The sequence below is a fragment of the Pneumocystis carinii genome (assembly GCF_001477545.1).
Source record: "Pneumocystis carinii B80 chromosome Unknown supercont1.6, whole genome shotgun sequence".
Taxonomy (NCBI): domain Eukaryota; kingdom Fungi; phylum Ascomycota; class Pneumocystomycetes; order Pneumocystales; family Pneumocystaceae; genus Pneumocystis; species Pneumocystis carinii.
The window spans coordinates 189,317-209,265 of record NW_017264718.1 but is presented as its reverse complement, the minus strand read 5'-3'; the positions used below and the strand labels follow the sequence as shown (position 1 = coordinate 209,265).

General features: G+C 29.4%; 9 protein-coding genes across 9 annotated transcripts; 8 read left to right on the top strand and 1 right to left on the bottom strand.

The window, feature by feature from the left end:
• Positions 1-400: 400 nt before the first annotated feature.
• Positions 401-1,365, top strand: T552_01497 (hypothetical protein; the record flags this gene model as incomplete). Its single annotated transcript, XM_018370079.1, has 4 exons — positions 401-435; positions 480-598; positions 640-940; positions 984-1,365. The coding sequence occupies 4 exons, from the start codon at positions 401-403 to the stop codon at positions 1,363-1,365; spliced, it is 837 nt and encodes a 278-aa protein (XP_018226235.1).
• A 440-nt stretch (positions 1,366-1,805) lies between these two features.
• On the top strand, positions 1,806-4,076 carry T552_01496 (hypothetical protein; the record flags this gene model as incomplete). The annotated part of the gene is made up of 6 exons (XM_018370078.1): positions 1,806-2,141; positions 2,188-2,502; positions 2,548-2,656; positions 2,706-3,671; positions 3,716-3,846; positions 3,899-4,076. Exons 1-6 carry the CDS (start codon positions 1,852-1,854, stop codon positions 4,074-4,076), a joined length of 1,989 nt encoding a protein of 662 aa, XP_018226234.1. The 5' UTR covers positions 1,806-1,851.
• A 441-nt stretch (positions 4,077-4,517) lies between these two features.
• Positions 4,518-5,563, top strand: T552_01495 (TATA-box-binding protein). Its single transcript, XM_018370077.1, has 5 exons — positions 4,518-4,784; positions 4,848-4,935; positions 4,987-5,247; positions 5,299-5,430; positions 5,478-5,563. The coding sequence occupies exons 1-5, from the start codon at positions 4,564-4,566 to the stop codon at positions 5,517-5,519; spliced, it is 744 nt and encodes a 247-aa protein (XP_018226233.1). The 5' UTR covers positions 4,518-4,563; the 3' UTR covers positions 5,520-5,563.
• Positions 5,564-6,193: 630 nt separating this feature from the next.
• Positions 6,194-9,761, top strand: T552_01494 (hypothetical protein). The gene is made up of 14 exons (XM_018370076.1): positions 6,194-6,375; positions 6,420-6,486; positions 6,703-6,853; positions 6,901-6,987; positions 7,036-7,104; positions 7,165-7,372; positions 7,421-7,903; positions 7,947-8,092; positions 8,144-8,540; positions 8,585-8,704; positions 8,764-9,186; positions 9,234-9,315; positions 9,358-9,422; positions 9,469-9,761. The coding sequence occupies exons 1-14, from the start codon at positions 6,238-6,240 to the stop codon at positions 9,715-9,717; spliced, it is 2,685 nt and encodes an 894-aa protein (XP_018226232.1). The 5' UTR covers positions 6,194-6,237; the 3' UTR covers positions 9,718-9,761.
• A 160-nt stretch (positions 9,762-9,921) lies between these two features.
• Positions 9,922-10,848, top strand: T552_01493 (hypothetical protein; the record flags this gene model as incomplete). Its single annotated transcript, XM_018370075.1, has 4 exons — positions 9,922-9,989; positions 10,036-10,087; positions 10,130-10,247; positions 10,298-10,848. The coding sequence occupies 4 exons, from the start codon at positions 9,922-9,924 to the stop codon at positions 10,846-10,848; spliced, it is 789 nt and encodes a 262-aa protein (XP_018226231.1).
• Positions 10,849-10,859: 11 nt separating this feature from the next.
• On the bottom strand, positions 10,860-11,258 carry T552_01492 (hypothetical protein; the record flags this gene model as incomplete). Its single annotated transcript, XM_018370074.1, has 4 exons — positions 10,860-10,946; positions 10,987-11,055; positions 11,098-11,172; positions 11,247-11,258. The coding sequence occupies 4 exons, from the start codon at positions 11,256-11,258 to the stop codon at positions 10,860-10,862; spliced, it is 243 nt and encodes an 80-aa protein (XP_018226230.1).
• A 38-nt stretch (positions 11,259-11,296) lies between these two features.
• T552_01491 (hypothetical protein) lies at positions 11,297-13,894 on the top strand. Its single transcript, XM_018370073.1, has 8 exons — positions 11,297-11,794; positions 11,957-12,144; positions 12,189-12,771; positions 12,819-12,956; positions 13,004-13,157; positions 13,206-13,320; positions 13,368-13,606; positions 13,658-13,894. Exons 1-8 carry the CDS (start codon positions 11,343-11,345, stop codon positions 13,847-13,849), a joined length of 2,061 nt encoding a protein of 686 aa, XP_018226229.1. The 5' UTR covers positions 11,297-11,342; the 3' UTR covers positions 13,850-13,894.
• A 230-nt stretch (positions 13,895-14,124) lies between these two features.
• On the top strand, positions 14,125-15,623 carry T552_01490 (hypothetical protein; the record flags this gene model as incomplete). The annotated part of the gene is made up of 7 exons (XM_018370072.1): positions 14,125-14,179; positions 14,226-14,311; positions 14,365-14,597; positions 14,645-14,714; positions 15,029-15,102; positions 15,153-15,252; positions 15,312-15,623. 7 exons carry the CDS (start codon positions 14,125-14,127, stop codon positions 15,621-15,623), a joined length of 930 nt encoding a protein of 309 aa, XP_018226228.1.
• Positions 15,624-16,223: 600 nt separating this feature from the next.
• T552_01489 (hypothetical protein) lies at positions 16,224-19,826 on the top strand. Its single transcript, XM_018370071.1, has 7 exons — positions 16,224-17,175; positions 17,230-17,381; positions 17,437-17,467; positions 17,513-17,733; positions 17,784-19,180; positions 19,222-19,335; positions 19,384-19,826. The coding sequence occupies exons 1-7, from the start codon at positions 16,261-16,263 to the stop codon at positions 19,779-19,781; spliced, it is 3,228 nt and encodes a 1,075-aa protein (XP_018226227.1). The 5' UTR covers positions 16,224-16,260; the 3' UTR covers positions 19,782-19,826.
• The last annotated feature ends 123 nt before the right edge of the window (positions 19,827-19,949 follow it).

Genomic DNA, 19,949 nt, shown 5'->3' with positions numbered 1-19,949 from the left:
GTATATATTAAAAATAACTTTCTAATAGATTATTAGATATATTAAAGGGATCTTGTACTTTAAATAAATCTTTTATATTTTATGGTTTTATCTTTTAAGCATATAAAATCTAATATCTTAGTTTATCAATAGCGATGTGATGGCTTTATTTTTTTATATAAAAGAAATTAAAATTTATACAGAATTATGATTATATCTTTTGAATATTTAATGGTAACCATTTTATATTATTTAATTGATTTATTGATAAAAATTAGTATACATGTTTTTCTTAAAAATTAGAAATATAATGATATGGAAAATATTAATTATATTAATTATATTAACAATCATACTTCTGTATGCATTTATTATTTCTATCATAGGTTATTTTCTGTTTTATTGGTATGTCATTCCATACATGGAGATAAGTCAACCAGTATATTTGCAATACGAGTAAATTTCTCTTTATAGGATTTTAATGATTTTAATCCATTTAGTCATAATAAAACATGGGCTTCTATAGATTTTTCATTGGAAAAAAGGTTTATAAATTCTCAATTTTATGATATTTTTCTTGAACTTCTTATGCCTTTATCAGATATAAATATATCTATAGGTATTTTATATATACATGTAATTCTGAGATTGATTTTTAAGGAAATTTTATGATAAAAATTGAATTGTTTTCCAATTCAAAAATGCTTATTACATCTTCAAGATCTGCAATACTCAAATTTTCTTCTTCATTATTAAGAAAGTTAAGAGTTTTAATTGCATTTCCAATGTTACTCTTGGGCATGGCAAAAGAAGAAGAACGTCTGGTTATACCACTAATAGAAGGATTTAAATATAGTAAAGGTCATGAAACTATGTTAAAATCAGTCAATATAACACTTTCTTATGCTGTTCAAGTTTATTCTTCAAAATTGGTTTTTGCTGCTAGATTACGAGGAATAAGGTAGATATTTATATATTTTTTTTATTAAGCCTTTTTTCTATAGATATATAATTTATTATTATCCAATATTTTCATTTATTATCTTTATATCTTTCTTTTGGGTAGCAGAGTTATTATTTATCATCATCATTTGTTTAATTAAAGCAAAAACTCTTCAAAGATTCTTTCAACAACTGTTTTATGGCAATAAATTTGATTTTTCACATTCATATGAATCTTTTTCAAAAAAAAATATACATTTATCAAAACAAAATGAGTTTTCAGAAAATAAGGGTTCTGATTCTGACAATTCTTCTACTTTATCATTCTATTCTACTTCTTCTATAAATAAAATATCATCAGAAAATTCATTAACAACTTCTTCTGATTTTTCTTCTTTAAAAGATAATTTAAACGAAAGATCTGGAAAAATTTCTCATAATTGATCTCTTTATCAACAAAAATCAATTCTATATTACATTCTATTTAATTACAAATTCAAATTTCATCAAATCTATTCTCAATTATTCAATCATTCAATTATTATTCAAATAATCCAATATCAAAATATACAATTTTAAAACTAAATCTAAATATCAATAATTCATTCCTTCTCTACTAACATTATAGATCTTTTTACTTCGTTTTTTTTCGCTTTATATTAACTCTTCACAACTTTATCAAAAAATATTCTAAAAAAAATTTACAAAAAATAACTCTATCTTATTTACTACGAAATTTTCTCTATTTTCAAATAATATTTAATTCTTTAGTATGTATATTTCTTTATTATTCACTCTTAAACTTATATAGACTCTCTTGTCACCCAGGAAACGGAGACGTGTTGTTTACTTTGTCGAGCAGACTTAAAAAAAACTTAAGTAAAATTAGCCAGATTAGCCAGATTTAAGGCATATTTTATAAAGTTAAAGATGAATCAAGAGAGATTTAGCTCTCACCGGAGGAAAACTCTTGGTGTTATTGAGAATCAGGCATATTCTCAGATTCCACAGCCATCATCGGTGATGAAGAAGGGAATAGGTATACGTGGCTCAGTATTAGGAGTAGAAGGATCAAATAGCCATTTATCATCTTCTATTGGACAGAATAGAGGGTTTCAACGTGTCTCTAATAGTGGGAATTTTGTGGAAAATGGACATGGAGTGACAGGAAGTCAAAAAGATGTATTTCGGAATTCTAGACAAAGTCTTGCACCATCAAGGTGAATGGGAAATAAGAGATGTATTTTGGAAGTTAATGGTGTTAAGTGCACGACGATCAAGTGTTTATACATCAGGACGTCCGTCTAGTATTAGTTTTATTTCTCAGGCAGCGTCACAAGCGCCATCGAAAGATCCACGACCGATCCGTGATAAACAATATCAACTTACATGTATACATTCTATTATTTCGTATCTTACGAGTTCTGGATTTCCTCAGGCATTAACGCAGAAAAATCTTCAACAACCTACACAAAAAGATTTTATAGCGATTTTTAAATGGTTATATAATAGAGTAGATCCGAACTATCAATTTGTTAAAAAAATGGATGATGAGGTTATAATATGTATAAAGAATTTAAAGTATGTTTCTATTTATTTTATTAATGGAATATTGATTGATTTAAGATACCCATTTGCAGATCAAATTTCTAGATCGCAATTAATGGCAGTTGGGTCGCCACATTCATGGCCATCAATGTTATCGATGTTACATTGGATGGTAGAAGTGATAACAGTATGTTAATTTTTTTTTTTTTTTCAAGAAGAGAACTAAATATTAAAAGTGCACTGAAAAATTAATTAATGGCGAGATCAATGTAGATGATAATAATGATAATCATGCAGAGAAGATATTTTTTGATTACCTTACTAAAGCATATCGTGTTTTTTTATCTGGAGATGATGATTTTAGTGAAATGGAAAAAGAGCTTGAACAAGAATTTGATAAGCGCAATGATGAAATTCTTTCAGTAATTGAACGTATAGAAAAAGAAAATGGATCTCTTTCGAAAACCATGAAAAGCATGACAGAGTCTATGTCTTCTATTGAAGCATTAAATAGAGAGCGGCAAGTTTTACAATCTGATAAAGATAAATTTAATCAATATATTCAATACCTTGAAAACAAGAAGAAAAAAATTATAGATTTAAATGCTAGACTTAAAAATGAACTTTTTAATAAAGAAGAGGAGTTATCTCAGCTTAGTATTGAAAAGTCGGAATTGCAAACTCAAGTCGATGCACAACCTATTTCACCGGCAGATGTTGATAGAATGACAGCTGAACGTGAATCATTAGTAAAGAATTTAGAAATTGTTACGGGAAAAATGGAGGAATCAAGTAAACAAACTTTTGAAAAGGAAATTTTGGCACAGAAAAAAATTGATTCACTAGAAAAACTTATTGCAACTTATAATTCCCTTGGTTATAAGATTGGTATTATTCCTGAAACTGCTCCTTATGCCGATAATGCCTCTTTCGAATTAGATTTTATTAATTCTGCAATCAATCATGGAAATATCCGTCCTGATCAGCTCGTTAATCGCGATTTAAAACATGACATACGACCTAGACTTCAAAAATTAAGACAAGATCTTGGATCTAGACTTCATAAGGAACAAGATGAAGCTATTCAACTTCAAGAAGTTCTTGATAAAGTTTGTGAAGGATTATTGGATGCACGGGATGAACTAGATATTTTGCAGGCAAGAGTTACTGCAATTATGGAACAATATAATGAAATAAAAGATGTAATTTTTCACATTGATCAATGACTTGATTTTAATTTTTTTAGACAATGTTGGTTGAAAGTTCTGCAAGTAATGCTGAAATAGAGAAACTTGAAAGAGATTTGCAGCAGATGAAAATCACTGCTCAAAACGGTCTACTTCAACTCGAACAACGTTCTCAATCTGTTAGTATAGAGTAATCATACTTTTTATTTTAATATATAATTATTAATTCTTTTTTTTTTTAGATATGATCAGTTAGTTCATGCTACAAATGCTTTAAAAGAAGATCTTTATCGAGATGTTATACGAATGCTCGATGAAGTTATTAAATTTAAATTACACATTCAAACTGCATTAGAAGCATTAGAAAACGATATTATCATGGAAAATGAAAATAATAATTTAGATGATACTGAAAAGTAAATCAAAACTATTCAATATCATTTATTATTTTTTACATATTTTAAATAATTCTTCTTTTTAATTTAATTTAATGTACGAGTAAAATATATTTGTTATTTTATCTTAATTTCTATTTCATATACAAAAAATTATGTATATAACCTTAAATCTATTCTTATAATTCTTAAATCTCGTTATTATAAGAGGGTTGAATTTATTTTTAAAAACACGTCAAGAAAATTAGGGTTTAACCCTAATCCGCGAATATATAAAGGGAGGCGATTCCCCCAATTTTCGAGAAATTGGGTAGCAGTTTGGGTGGGAGTGTTCGATCAAAAATTAAGAACAATTAAACAGGTTTTATGTTATTATATACCGTAGTATAAGATTCAGCTTGGAATACTTGTGGATTGAATCCTTGATTGGAATTTTGATCAACAGTTCTTAATTTTGACGAGTGTTTTTTACAGACAAATTTTTTTTTCGTGTTTGGAGTGAATAAGGGAGAATGCAGAATCCCCTTGAAGTTCCGTTGTCAGCAGCAGAAGCAGCCTCATTTATGGCGCCATCATCACTATCATTTCCCTCGAGTCATATATTAATGTCTGGTGCGATGTACCCTGGAAGTCGCGATGAGAAGGGTATGGAACATGGAGTTGTTTCGACATCGTTGAATCAGACTGCAACGAATACGTTTGCAGGTGTATCTGGCATTGTGCCTACATTACAGTGAGTATTTTCTCTTCGTTCTTGTACGAACGAAGAAAGCTTACAACTGGTTTCTATTTAAAGAAACATTGTTGCTACTGTCAATCTTGATTGTCGATTGGATCTGAAAACGATTGCATTGCATGCACGCAATGCCGAGTATAATCCTAAGGTTTTTTGATTTTTTTTTTATTTTTGATTATTATTTATAATTATGTTTTAGCGATTTGCAGCAGTTATTATGCGGATACGGGAACCGAAAACAACTGCGCTTATCTTTGCATCGGGGAAAATGGTAGTTACAGGTGCGAAATCGGAGGATGATTCTAAGCTGGCATCACGGAAGTATGCTCGAATTATTCAGAAGCTTGGTTTCAATGCCAAGTTTACCGATTTTAAAATTCAGAACATTGTTGGTTCATGTGATGTCAAATTCCCTATTCGTTTGGAGGGACTTGCATATTCACATGGGACCTTTTCATCGGTAAAACAATTTTTGGATTTTGAAAATCTTTCTTTATTAATTTTTCTTTAGTATGAACCGGAATTATTTCCAGGTCTGATTTACCGTATGGTAAAACCAAAAATTGTTTTGCTGATTTTTGTTTCCGGAAAAATTGTTTTAACGGGTGCTAAAGTTCGGGAAGAAATATATCAAGCTTTTGAAGTATTCTTTTTAAATATTTTATATAAAGGAACTGATTTGGAATAAAGGCTATTTATCCTGTACTTAGTGAATTTAGAAAGAGTTCTTGATTTTAGGAAATTATTCCCGTTTGTATTATATAGTAAAGTTTTGCATCAGTTAATTACAAATCATTACAAGGTGTGTCATGACATAGGTCTTTGATTTAGTGATAAAAGTAAGTCACTATTATTAAAAGCATATGTGGAGGAAAGAAGACTTTTTGGGTAGTTTATATTTTAAGAGTGTTAAAAGAATATCTTATCAATTTAAAATTATTTTAATCTATTTTTCAAATCCTATTTTCTTCAAGGGAATTTTAATCCTACTTAAAAATTATAATTAAATTTTAAGTTTTTTTAAAAAAGGATAAACATTAAGTAAAAAATCAAAGACTTGATCTTTCTCCTGAAAATAATATGATAAAACATTCTAAAGAATTACATGAAAAAAAAATATTTATTTATTACATATCTTAGTATTTATAAAATATATACATTTTATCTATATTAATATCATGTATTATCTAATTTATTAATAAAAATGAATTAATCTTAACATATATCTTTATATATAGCACTTTTTAATAAAAAAATTATAAATTACTATAATATTAAACATTTTTAAATTAAAAACAAAATTATATCTTAAGATTAATTCATTTTTATAAAACTAAAATATATATCTTTTATTAATAAAAGATATATCTTTATACATTTAAACTTATTTTTTTATTTTTATATTTGAATTTTTTCAATAATGAGGTTTACGTATTGAACTCGATTAAATATGTCTGTAGTTTCAGGTTCAACTACATTTCAAGAAGGCCAAGGAAAACCTCTGGATGAGTTATTGGCTTCTATAAGAACGTATACTCATCAAATGAGACGTTGTTTAGATGCAAACAGGTTAATGGATGGGTTAAAGGTATATATATATTAAGTATAATTAAAGTTTTTAATAAGAATTAGCATGCAAGTACAATTTTATCTGAATTAAGAAGTGATCATTTAGGACCAAAACAGTATTATGAATTGTGTACGTATTTTAAATCATGATCTATTGGAATATATGCATATTATATGAACTCTATATGATTTTTATCGAGTTGTATGCGTCGAGTTGTATGCGTCGAGTTATATGCATTATTATCTTTTGTATATAATGCTTAATATGTATACAATCTATATTATGTATAGATGAAGGATACAATGGATTTATTAGTAGAAATATTAACTAATTAATTTATTACAGACATGGCAGTTTTTGATGCATTACGATATTTGTCAATTTATCTTTTAGAGGCACATCAGACAGGCCGACATCATTTAACGGATGTATATGAGCTTGTTCAATATGCAGGAAATATTGTGCCTAGGTTATATTTAATGATTACAGTGGGAACGTGAGAATTTTTATATTAGGTATTATCAGGGAATTTATTAAATACAGTGTATATATGGGAATAAAAGATGCGCCGGTTAAGGAGATTATGAAAGATATGATGGAAATGTCGAGAGGTGTTCAACATCCCATTAGGTATGGATTTTTGATGTATAAAAATTGGGAATAATTTTTTTTTTGAAGAGGGTTATTTCTTCGTCATTATTTATCAGGTCAAACTCGAGATTATTTGCCGGTTGGTACGTCAACAGGGTATTATTAAATGTTAGGGAAGATGGTTTCAAGACTAACGTTTTTTTTGAAAAAAAAAAGTCAGGAAGGGAATTTGAACGATTCTATTTCATTTATTTTAACGAATTTTATTGAAATGAATAAGTTATGGGTTAGATTTCAACATCAGGGACATTCAAGAGAACGAGCCAAGCGGGAAGAAGAACGAACAGAATTGAAAATCTTAGTGGGTACAAACTTAGTTCGTTTAAGTCAACTTGATGGAATTGATCTTCATATTTATAAAACGGTATGTATTACAGGGAAGAAAAGGAAATTGCTAATTTATTATTATTAGAATATACTTCCTTCTATTATGGAACAAATTATTCAATGTAGAGATGTATTGGCACAAGAATATTTGATGGAAGTGATTATTCAAGTGTTTACGGATGATTTTCATTTGCAAACTTTAGATCAATTCTTATCTGTTACGATGAAATTGAATCCTTATGTTAATATTAAACAAATATGGATTTATTTTATCGATAGATTAACAGCTTATGTTTCAAAAGAAGTAGAGGTTGAAAGTTTTGATGAGCGTGCAAAGAAGGAGAAATTAACATTAGAGGCTTTGGGTGATCAACTTTCATCTATGAACTTAAATGAGGAAATATTTGATGTTAATGTAGAAAATAATTGCTCTAATGATATTAATAAAGAAGATTATGATACTACAAATGGTACTATTAAAACAGAAGTTGATGATAAAGGTTCTGTAGTTCCTAACCATGCTAAATTATTTGATTTATTTTGGGCACAAATTATTAAATTAGTCAAGGTTTTGCATTATTTATAAAACATTCATTACTAAAACAATTTAGGCTCGACCTGATCTTCCTATTCAAGATATAACTGCATTACTTGTTAGTCTTTGTAATCTTGCTCTTACGTGTTATCCATATGAATTTCATTATGTAGATCGAGTTTTGAAATATGCTAGGTTAAAAATGATGGAATATATTGATAGGTGAGATATTTTTTCGTTTTTAAGTATTTTAACTTACTTAAAATCTAATAGTATGGATTTGCATTCTCCAGAATCTAGAGATAATTTTTTGAAATTACTTTTAGCGCCTATATCGTCTTATTCGTATATTCTTACAATTCTTTTCTTACCGAATTATATACCATTACTACAGACACAATTATATCATACAAGAAAAGTTGTTGCAGCTACTGTAATACAATCTCTTATAAAGAACAATATTTGTATTGACACGCCTTCTGTTCTTGAAGGAGTAATCTCTCTTGTTAGAGTTTTAATTACTGAGGGAACGAAATTATCTCCTGTGGGAAATGCTCAACAAAATCGACGAACTAAAGATAATGAAACAGATGAAACTTTAGAAGAGCAAGGATGGCTTGCACGATTGGTTCATTTAGTATCTAATGAAAATGCAGACATTCAATTTAAGGTTTGTTCATTCTTTCCTTTACTTATTGTCTTAAACCTATGTAGCTTCTTCAAATATTAAGGAAAAACTTCTTTGAAGGTGGTGAACGTATAAAATATACGAGCCCCCCATTAATAACGCAAGCCATTAAACTTGCTAGAAAGTACAAATCGCAGGAAAATTTGGTATATTTTATATATATATATATATATATATTGATATATAAAATTCTTAATTTATTTAGGATAATGATTGGAATCAAAAGGCATCTTCCGTTTATAAATTTATAAACCAAATTATTAGTAATTTATATACTAAAGTAACAAATGCAGAATTGTGCATACGATATTTTGTTATTGCAGGGCAAGTAGCGGATCAGGGTGCCTTTGAAGAAATTGCATATGATTTTTTCGCACAAGCTTTTACAATATATGAAGAATCATTATCTGAATCCAGAGCTCAATATCAAGCAGTCGTTATAATTGCCGGTGTTTTACAAATGACAAGAAATTTTTCTTCAGAAAATTATGATACTTTAATTACAAAATGTGCATTACATGGTTCTAAATTGCTTAAAAAACCCGATCAAACGCGTGCTGTATATTTTGCTAGCCATTTATGGTGGGTTACAAATATTCCAGCAAAAGGCGAACAAGATGATAAGAATGTAACTAAATTGTTAATAATTGTTTTATTTATTTAATATCTTATTAGCTTTATCATGATGGATCAAGATCACTAGAATGTTTACAAAAAGCACTTAAATTGGCAGATGCTTGTATTGATCCTTTGACAAGTATGGTATTCAAATTTTATAATATTTACTTATTTTATTTAGGTACTGAACTTTTTATTGAGATTTTAAATCGCTATATTTATTATTATGATCATCAAAACGAATCTGTTAGTGTTTTTATTTATTTATTTATTTAATGCTAAGATTAATTAGATTCTTCCTAAATTCCTTAATGGTTTAATTGATTTGATTAAACAAAATATTGATAGTTTTGACGCACTAACGTTTGAACCAAATTCCCGCCAATTTCCTGTTGTAACTAGTACATCGTCTATTTTGGAACCAGAAGGAAATATGCAAGATTATGTTATAAAATATTTTAGAAGAACTCTTGCGTATATTGAAATGAGGAAAAAACAAGAGCCTTCTCTTTGGAATGTAATTCATACTATAAACGTATGAAAAATACGTGTACAATTAGTATATCTTTTTTTTTTGTTTAGCGAATAAATGGTCGATGGTACAGAAACTTGTCATTTTGCAAATATTATATTGATGTATTATTATATCTAATTATAAGAAAAAATAGGTGTATATTTTGATTCTTTTTAATACGTTCGTTTTGATTCATTCCGATTTTTTTTTCTACAAATAAAACAATATATCATGTCTAATCAAAAAGATAAACGTTGGCTAGATAGTTTTGGACTAATAAGTAAAGGAAATGATGATAGGTATAAATATATACTTTAATATAATTAAATAATTTATTTTTTTTAGATTAAAAGAACCGAAAATACAAGAAATATTTTACAATAGATTAAAAAGACATGTTTGTATTAATCTATGACAAAAAATCACTCATAAAAAAAAGTATGCTGTATTAATTGATCGGGTTAATAATGATACTTTGGAAGATTCTTTTTTAAATTTAACTCTAAACGACAGAATCTTATCATTAAGCGAACAACAACATTGTCTTTATTTATTTCGTATGTTTTAAATTACATTTTATACATCTTTTTCATATTATTTTTTTTAGGACAATTACGTGAAGGTATTGCTGCGAGTCAACGTATCGATAATTTTACTTGTGGGTTATATGAAACATCTGTACGTGTTGGAATATATATGAATCATGTAGAATCTTATTTTCCGGCACTTTGTTATTTATTGGAAGTTATTTATCCAAAATTATCAAAGCCATTTGTACAAAATCAAATGGTGACTTGTTATCTATTATATTTATGTACTTTAAGAAACTTTCAAGGACTTTATGAAATGAAAAAAAAGTGGGAATTAGATACACATGACATATCATTTGAATTTTCAAGGATTCTTATTCAAAACAATTATATTTCATGGTGGAAATTACGTCAACGAGTACCATGGCTTTATCAACGATTAATAGATTTAAGTCGTGAACAAATTCAAGAACGATGCGCATCAATAATTAAAGCTTCATATTATAAAATAACAAAAAAATATATGGAAAAATATATTGGATTAGTTTTATTCTCTAAAACTGGTTGGACAATTGAGGATTCATGGGTTAAAATACGTGAGCCTGGCTTACCTAAAAAAATCACTTAATTCTTCAATATTTATTTTTTTTTCGACAAAAGTAATTTTCGGGCTTCTTGTTCTTTCTTCAAGTTTTCATTTTGTTTCTTTTTAAAATTAAGATCATCCTAATACATTTAAAAATCAACCTTTTACAAAAAAATATACTTCGTCTAGCTCTTGTTTTGGTTTCTTTGGCATTTTTAACGGCTTCAACTTTCCTCCTTCTTTTCCAGGCTATTCAAATAAATATGTTTCTATTATTTCTTATTCAAATACCATTTTTATTACAAAAATTCTGTTAAGCTTTTTTATATATATTATTATAAGCTGTCGCTGTCTTAGGATCGGTAACTATTAAATTTTATCCAACATTAAAAAAGGTCTATTTTGTGGTGAATAAAGGTCTAATTAGGTCTAAGAAATACTAAGTATTTCATGTAAAAGCATTGGATAGTGGGGCTAAGTGCTGGTTTGCATTTTTTAAACGAGATTGAAAAGTTGAAGACTAAACGTTAAGTGTCATGGTAGATGGAAGCGATGATGAATTATCCGAGGGAGAAATTAAAGAAACAGCAGAAGAACAGATAGCTTCTATATGCAAAAATGAAGGGTTTTTAGGGGAACAGAAGGTGTGGTTTTTGCGCGATTCGGAAAACTATAAGTATTCGCGTAAACTTTATATTTCTCAAAACAGAGATTCAATATCTATAGCACATGGAAATAAGGAGAAAAGACACTATGATACAGATGAGAATACGTTTAGAAGAGGATATGATTGGGAGTATCAATATGTTTCTAAACATCATTTAAAAAAGTTACGAAAATCTAAAATGTCAGGAACGGAAAAAAAGAATATTTCAGAACAGAAGGGAGATTCTAAATTGGATAAGATAGAAACAAAGTTTTCGAAAGCAGATGTTGAAAAAAATGAGAAAAAAAAAGAGGGACTATTGAAGAAAAATAGATCACCAATGTAAGTTTTATTTTATATTTTCTTTATTAAATCGTGCTCTATTTCTTTTTTTTTACTTCATTTCTACGTTAAGATTATGCAAGTATTTGTAAAATTATGATTTGAAGTTGTGAGCATGGTTTTTGAGGAGTATTTTATAAATATATTGAACTAATATGTTAGATTTGAACAAGAAGTCTTTGAAGAATCATCTATAGATGAAGAAGCATTAATTGAACAAAGAAGAAAAAACAGAGAGGCTATTCTTGCTAAATATAGAGGTCAACATACCCCATTTCTAGAACCTCAAACAAAAGTAGATACGTCAAATTTTCTATCTCCTGAAGCAGATAATAAAATTTATGAATCAAGTTTGTGTTTTTTTTTGTTTTTATTTTTTTAATCAAATAATTAGCTTCTTTTCATTCATTAATGGCAGATATGTCTGATTTTCAATTGACTAAAGATTCTTCGAATATTAGTAATGTACAGGATGGTGAAATGGCAGCTGATTATGATCCAATAGTGGATGGAAAATTGGATGAAGAACGACAACATATTAGAAATAATAATGATATTAGCGCAGCAGTATATGATGAAACTAAACAAAATGAAAATAATACACTAACACGATATGAAAACAGATATGACAAAGTGAAAATTAATGAAACAAATGTTAACGATGAATTAGATATGTTTGCAGATGATGATATGTTTCAAGAATTTAAACCAGTAAATGAGCAAACACATGAATTAAAAAATTCAAGTGAAGCACAAGATTCTGTTATGCTTGCTGCGCGTGAACTTGATGCACATCTATTAGACAATTGGGATGATCCAGAGGGGTATTATCATGTAATATTAGGCGAACTCCTAGATGGTAGATACGCCGTGAGATCCAATCTTGGAAAAGGAATGTTTTCTGGTGTTGTAAAAGCAGAAGATTCAAAAACAAGAAAAATGGTTGCAATAAAGTTAATACGAAATAATGAAACGATGTAAGAATTGCATAATATTTTATTGATTATTAATATATTATATGAAGGCGAAAATCTGGAATGAGAGAGATTGCTTTTTTGAAAAAATTAATGGAGGCTGATCCTGATGATCGAAAGCATATTGTACGTTTAGAAAGACATTTTGAACATAAAGGGCATTTATGTCTCGTTTTCGAAATGTTAAGGTGCAAAATATACATATCTTGGTTATATAATTTTAATGATATCATAGTCTTAATTTACGTGAAATTCTTAAAAAATTTGGAAATGATGTGGGAATAAATTTAAAAGCAGTCAGAGCCTATGCTCAACAAATATTTTTAGGGCTTTCGTTATTAAGAAAGTGTAATATTCTTCATACTGATCTTAAACCTGATAATATTCTTGTAAGTCTTAACTCCTATCTATTATTGTGCTAAACATATATGATTTAGGTAAACGAAACTAGGAATTATTTAAAAATATGTGATCTTGGGTCAGCATCTTTTGATTCCGATAGTAATATTACTCCTTATCTTGTAAGCCGGTTCTATCGTGCACCGGAAATTAGTATATTTCCCTTTTTTTCTATCTAATTTTTTTGATAAAAAATATAGTTTTGGGTTTATCACATGATTATTCGCTTGATATATGGTCAATAGGATGTACATTGTATGAATTATATACTGGGAAGATACTTTTTCCTGGTAGAACAAATAATCATATGCTTAGATTAATGATGGAGTGTCGAGGAAAATTCAATCATAAAATTATTAGAAAAGGACAATTTAGTAGTATACATTTTGATCAACATTTTAATTTTATTAGCACTGAAAAAGACAAAATTACAGGAAATGTATATCTTTTATTTACAACTTTCTCATTTTACTAATTCTTTATTATTTAGGATGTTTCAAAGATAATTGCCATATCAAAACCAGTACGTGATCTAAGATCACGTTTATTAAGTAATATGTCAAATGAAGATCCTAAATTAATGAAAAATTTTATCGATCTTTTAGAACGTTGTTTGGATTTGGACCCTGAAAAAAGATTAACTGCTTATGAAGCACTTAAACACCCTTTTATTCGTGGATAACTCGATAATTTACTCTTTTTTTCATCATCTATCTGTATATCTTTATTATATTCCCTCTTTAATTTTCTCTATTTTCTACTAAAAAAATACTTCTTTCTTATCTAATTTTATTATCTTTTCAATTCTTCTATTTGACTTGTATATTTCTTTATTTCTTATAAATTTCCCTTTTCCTCTCTTTTCCTCTTTAATAACGTCTTTCATGTGACGTTGGACGCTAATCTTCGACCGTAAAAATTTGATACTCAGATTTTTTGCGAAAAAGTTAAGAAAAAATGTCAAGACCTGTCTCAGAAACACGCGTTTATTTAGGGAATCTTCCTAGGAACAGTAAGTCTATGATTAAAATGCTTTTTTTCCGGTTAAAATTGGTTAGTTAATCGTCGAGATATTGAAAATTTTTTCTATGGTTATGGAGACATAGCAGAGATCAAATTGATGTATGGATTCGCATTCGTTGAGGTTTTTTTACTTAGATATATCATGGATATCTCTGATAGAGGTTTTTTTTTTAGTTTAAAAACCCAAGAGATGCAAAAGATGCAGTTCAAGGCACGTTTTACAGGTTTTATCTAGATAAATTGATTAATATGGCGAAGATCTCGGTAGAAATGACGGAAATTGTCTTTATAGGTGTTAAGGTGGTTTTAGATGGCAAAAGAATGCTAGGAGAACGGATTACTATTGAATTTGCTCGTGGTGGAAGAGAACGTCGTGATGATTTTCGAGGTCGTGACACGGAAGTTCGGTATTTCATTATAATTGGTTTGGGATGAAGATGTAATATGAATGAAGCTATCCTCGTCCAAGAAGAACAGCGTATAGGGTGATAGTTGAGAATCTTTCTCAAAATGTCAGCTGGCAGGTTAGCCAATTTTGTCTTTTCTATTTTTGTCGGGTATCTTTTGGTCCCAATGCGTTTATAGTTGGATCCGTTTAAGTAGATTGGGAGTCTTCTCATATTGGTATTATTAATATATATGATTCCGAGAAATTCTTGGATATTTGGTTCATATATAAAGAGAACTGGATATTGAACATATAGCTTTCCTATGACTGCATTTTTGGGACTAAATAAGCCATGATTTTGGATTGTTAAAGGATGGCTCTACTTTTTTTTCTCCGCATTTGTTTCTGGATATTCAATTGAAATACATGCTTATGCTTTTTTTTCAATAGGATCTAAAGGATTTCATGCGAACTGCTGGAGAAGTCACTTATGCTGATTGTAGTCGTGATGGTAGCGGCAAAGGGTATTCATATCATCTTTTTATAATTCTTTTTCTTATTAAAACATTTATAGAATTGTTGAATTTGAAACCGAGGAAGATCTCAGAGCTGCTGTTCGTAAATTAGATGGCGTTGAATTTAAGGGTTCTGAAGTCGTTCTTCGTGAAGATATAGTATTAAAAATACTTTTTTTTATTTTTCTTTCTTCCATTAACCCTTCTTCTTTCTTTAGGATCCCACTCGTCCTCGCTCTCGATCTCCTCGTCGCAATCGATCTCCTCGTTATCGAGGTTATGACAGAGGTTACGATAGGTATGATCGACGCTCTCCGAGATATCGTAGAGATGATAGGGATTATTATCGTCGAGACGATTATTCCAGTCGTCGAACTTTCAAAGATGATAGATATTCTAGAGGTGGCTCTTACGATCGTTCTCCCATTCGTGATCGTTCTCAATCCAGATCTCCCGTAAGATCTTCTAAAGAATTTTCTCCCAGAGAAGGTTCCTCCAGAATTCCTATAGATGATTCCGTGAGGGTTTAATTCTTATTCTTATTTATTTATTTATATATATCTTTTTCATATATATATTTAAATATCTATAATTACATTTAATTTAACTTTTCTAGGATCGTCATTATTCTTTTTTTTCTTAAAATCTTATTTATATTTATTCAAATTATATATATACATTTCTCTCTCTTATACTCCTTCCCCCCCCTCCCCCTCTTACTTTCCCTATATTTCCCCTCTTCCTCCTCCTTCCTTCTATCTTATATTATACCTTAAAAAAATTCTTTCATTATACAATAATTATCATTTAACTCTTATCTATTGATTGTATATTCTCTTTGACACTCCTTATTATCCCTTCATTCCTTCATATTCTTTCTTTCATACCTACTCGCTTCTAAAAAAGGATACCTTTTGTACGGACGAGAACGGCAAACAACGTACGTCTTTATCTTTATAAAACATATAAACCTGCTTAAAGACCCATAAATAAGGTCTAAACGTGCAGATAAAGCTTATTTAAAGGATAATTTAAGGGAGATTATAATAAGGTATGATATTTTAGTTAATAAAATGGTATAAAAAAGAAGTTAATGAAACAAATAGATAATTTTTAAGTGGAATCCTAAGATAAAGAGATTAATAAAGGGATAATAAAAGGGGATAAATGAGTATTAAGATGCATAATATTTGTGAGAGAGTTGAGAAGGAAGAGGAGGGAAAAGAAGGGAGTGTTAGAGTTTCAGAAAGTTTACAAATGAATGGATTAGTATCAAGGAATAAAAAGAAGAAAAAGAAACGTAGTAAGCATAAGAAGATGGAGGGAGAGGGTCCATCGGGGATTAAATGTGAATCGTATTCAGTAGGAGGGGGATTTTTGAAGTCGGAATGTAAGCAAAACCATGAAGGACGGTTTTTAGAAGAATCGGAATATGATCCGACCTTACCGAGTTTAACGTTTCCAATCCATCGGGAACAGATGTTAGGATCATCATTTTCGCTATCGGATAGTCATATAGGGACGTTAGAAAGAAAAACGATGAATCGAAAGAAAAAAAAGAAGGGGGTAGCGAATGAGACGTATCATACGTCTAATGGATCGGATACGATGGTTCAGTCTACGGGACAATGTCGTGTTATGCCTAGGAAATCTAAGGATCAAATATGGAATATTAGTACGCATGAGGAACGGGAAAGAATTAAAGAATTTTGGTTGCAACTTGGAGAAGAAGAGCGTCGTGGATTGGTAAAGATTGAAAAAGAAGCTGTTTTGAGAAAAATGAAAGAGCAACAAAAGCATTCGTGTTCATGTTCAGTGTGTGATAGAAAACGAATAGCGATTGAGGAAGAGCTTGAAATGTTATATGATGCATATTATGAAGAATTGGAACAATATGCTAATCAACAGCAAAAATTTAATTCAATATCATTGTTGCATAAAAACTCAGTGACAGGACGTTCGGAAGATTTAGATGATAGTGAAGGAGGTATTGATAGTGATGGTGATTATGAAAGTATATTATCGGAAAATGTAGATTCAAGATTTGATTTTTTCAATTTTGGAAATAGTTTAACGGTTAAAGTAAGTTTAACAAAAGGGTTAATATGAAGATGTTTGTTTTAACGAATGGTTTAGGGGGGAATTTTTACAGTAGCAGATGATTTACTTAAAAATGATGGGAAAAAATTTATCGAAATGATGGAACAGCTTGCTGAAAGACGAATTCAGAGAGAAGAGGAGGCCGTTATGGAAATAGAAACGACCGAATTTGATTCTGATGATGAAGAGTAAGATTATTGTATCAAAGTTTTATAGGATTATTAATAATTGTTTGTTTATTAGGTATGATGATGAGAGCAATGATGATGAAATGGTATGTGTTTTATCCAAGTTTTAAATATTCTTTTTAATGATTTAGAATACGCTTGATGAAGAGCAAAGAATAGAAGAGGGGCGAAGAATGTTTCAAATATTCGCTGCTAGAATGTTTGAACAAAGAGTTCTTACTGCATATCGACAAAAAGTCGCTGAAGAGAGACAGCAAAGGTTATTAGAAGAATTGGAAGAGGAAAATCGTCTTAAAGAAGAGCGTGAATTAAAAAAGGCTAAAGAGAAAGAACGAAAGAAAGATAAGAAAAAGTATTTCGTTCTAAATATTAATTTAGTTTTCAAAGGCTGATTGTATTTAGGCTTCAGAAGCAATTAAAGGATCAGGAGAAGGCTAGAAAAGAGGCAGAGCGTCTTGCGGAAGAAAATGCATTACGTATTGAAGAAGAAAAAAGACTAGAAGAGGCTAAAAGGAAAAAAGAAGAATTGCGGTTAAAACGAGAAGCAGAAAAAAAGGCTTTAGAAGAAGAAAAACGTCGTCAATCTCAGAATAAAGAGAAAGAAATTGAGAAAGAAAGAAAACGAAAAGAAGCGGAAAAAGAGCGACAAAAGAAAGAAATCAAGAAAGAGAAAGATCTTAAAGAAACCAAGGAAGTTAAAGATATTAAAGAAACCAAGGAAGTTAAGGATATTAAAGAATCTAAAGAGATTAAAGAACCTAAAGAACCTAAAGAAGTTAAAGAAATTAAAGAGGTTAAAGAGGTTAAGGAAACTAAAGACAATGAAAATAAAATACAAAATGATAACAAAAAGGATAGTCAAAAACAAAAGATAATGGAGGCTATGATTTCTGTTAATTTCTTAAATCGATCTCCACAGATTGAGAATCAAGAAACTTTTCATGGTACAACAGAGTCAATCAAGGAAATAAGATCTTCCGTTTCTAGTCCATTAAACTCATCATTTCTTTCTTTAAAAACTGAGCAAGAATCGGATAATTCGTTATCATCTTCTTCTATTATATTTTCTCAATCTCATTCTTCATTTAATATTCAAAATACTTCTCAAAAGTCGCCGCATATGTCTTCTAATTTAAATTCTACTTTGCAACATCCGCCTGGTCTTGACACTACCTTTAATCAAAATTTATCATCTACGCATTCTACGTATCAACCTTTAACACCTCATCCTATCATTAATAATGTTTCTGGGGGAATTTTTTCTTTGCCATCTACATCATCGAATCAACAGTATGATTATTCTTCATCTCCATTAAGATTACCTAAGGTATCTTCTAATATGTACAAAAACGAATCGTCACCTCTTTCTGGAAATTTAAATAATTATCATTCACTACCTATTTCTTCTACATCATTTTCTCATCCATTTCATCATCATCATCATCATCATCACCATCATATGGAAGATAAAAATCCTAATGGTATACTGGGGCTTCATGAGAATAGAACCAAAGTTTTAGAGGATAATACTTCACGTGTCGTACCTAGTTCTGTTGCAAAGCCAATCAAAAGACCTTCTCCTATTCAAAGGCCTAGTGGTACTACAGCTTATAAGGATGAACAGCGAAAAACTTCAACTGTCAGTGAATTAAGTGAGGTTATGGGAAGCAAGGCGCTCTTAGATGATGATGATAACGATTCAATTATATTAAATCATGCAAATGATACTTCAAGTGGGTTCTCTAATCGTTCTAAGACTATATATCGTAGGGATTCTCCATTTATGGAAACAATAAATTGTATATTTTTTATAAAATTGAAAATGATTAATATTTTTTAGTGAATCGGCATACTTCAAATTCCCATGAATCACGTCATCGTAATATCTCTGATCAAGTATGGTTGCCTGGTTTGTCAAATTCTCGGTTTCCAAATATTTGGCCTCCAAATACTAGTATGTTTTTAACATAATATATTTATGGATTTTTATTAAGCATAATAGATAGGAATAATCAGTATCATGTTACTCAGAACGTATTGCGGCAACGATGTAAACTTATTTGTTTACGTCTTGATGAGCAATATGGTTCTAAAACTAGGCTCTTTTTAATCGATCAAGTATTAAGTTTATATAATGATTTATTTTCTGATACACCTGTGCAATCAAAGCAATTATTGGATGCATGTGCGATATCTGGAAATTCTCAAAATGGAGGAGGTTATTTCACTTGTAAAATAGAAAAACAACATATTATGATAAGGTATGATGATCTGGATCAAACACACTGTAAACCTGGATTGTTTGGTTTTCCTGCAATGGTACATTCTTCCCCTAATTTTCCTTCAACAGGTCCTCAATCTCGATGGTCAATCAATTCATCTGTTACGGGTGCATTTTAAATGGGCATTTGCTAAAAAATAATTTAGCAATTTATTGCTTTATGGAATTTTTAATGCTAAATTTGTACTTAATATAATTTGGATATGAAATACCCTCTTTATACATTTTCTATATTGTGTAATCTATCGTCTCGAATCTTACCATTCTTATAATATTATAAAACAAGC

What these genes read in the sequence shown, in the direction of transcription:
- T552_01495 (XM_018370077.1), top strand. Translation starts at nt 4,564, where the DNA reads ATGCAGAATCCCCTTGAAGTTCCGTTGTCAGCAGCAGAAGCAGCCTCA. An exon ending in CACATGGGACCTTTTCATCG is followed by an intron (nt 5,248 to 5,298) that starts GTAAAACAATTT and finishes ATTTTTCTTTAG; the next exon opens with TATGAACCGGAATTATTTCC. An exon ending in AAATATATCAAGCTTTTGAA is followed by an intron (nt 5,431 to 5,477) that starts GTATTCTTTTTA and finishes TTTGGAATAAAG; the next exon opens with GCTATTTATCCTGTACTTAG.
- T552_01494 (XM_018370076.1), top strand. Translation starts at nt 6,238, where the DNA reads ATGTCTGTAGTTTCAGGTTCAACTACATTTCAAGAAGGCCAAGGAAAA. An exon ending in GGTTAATGGATGGGTTAAAG is followed by an intron (nt 6,376 to 6,419) that starts GTATATATATAT and finishes AATAAGAATTAG; the next exon opens with CATGCAAGTACAATTTTATC. An exon ending in GCGAACAAGATGATAAGAAT is followed by an intron (nt 9,187 to 9,233) that starts GTAACTAAATTG and finishes ATATCTTATTAG; the next exon opens with CTTTATCATGATGGATCAAG.
- T552_01491 (XM_018370073.1), top strand. Translation starts at nt 11,343, where the DNA reads ATGGTAGATGGAAGCGATGATGAATTATCCGAGGGAGAAATTAAAGAA. An exon ending in CTCGTTTTCGAAATGTTAAG is followed by an intron (nt 12,957 to 13,003) that starts GTGCAAAATATA and finishes ATGATATCATAG; the next exon opens with TCTTAATTTACGTGAAATTC. An exon ending in TTAAACCTGATAATATTCTT is followed by an intron (nt 13,158 to 13,205) that starts GTAAGTCTTAAC and finishes TATATGATTTAG; the next exon opens with GTAAACGAAACTAGGAATTA.
- T552_01489 (XM_018370071.1), top strand. Translation starts at nt 16,261, where the DNA reads ATGAGTATTAAGATGCATAATATTTGTGAGAGAGTTGAGAAGGAAGAG. An exon ending in TTTGATTCTGATGATGAAGA is followed by an intron (nt 17,382 to 17,436) that starts GTAAGATTATTG and finishes TTTGTTTATTAG; the next exon opens with GTATGATGATGAGAGCAATG. An exon ending in AGAGCAATGATGATGAAATG is followed by an intron (nt 17,468 to 17,512) that starts GTATGTGTTTTA and finishes TTAATGATTTAG; the next exon opens with AATACGCTTGATGAAGAGCA.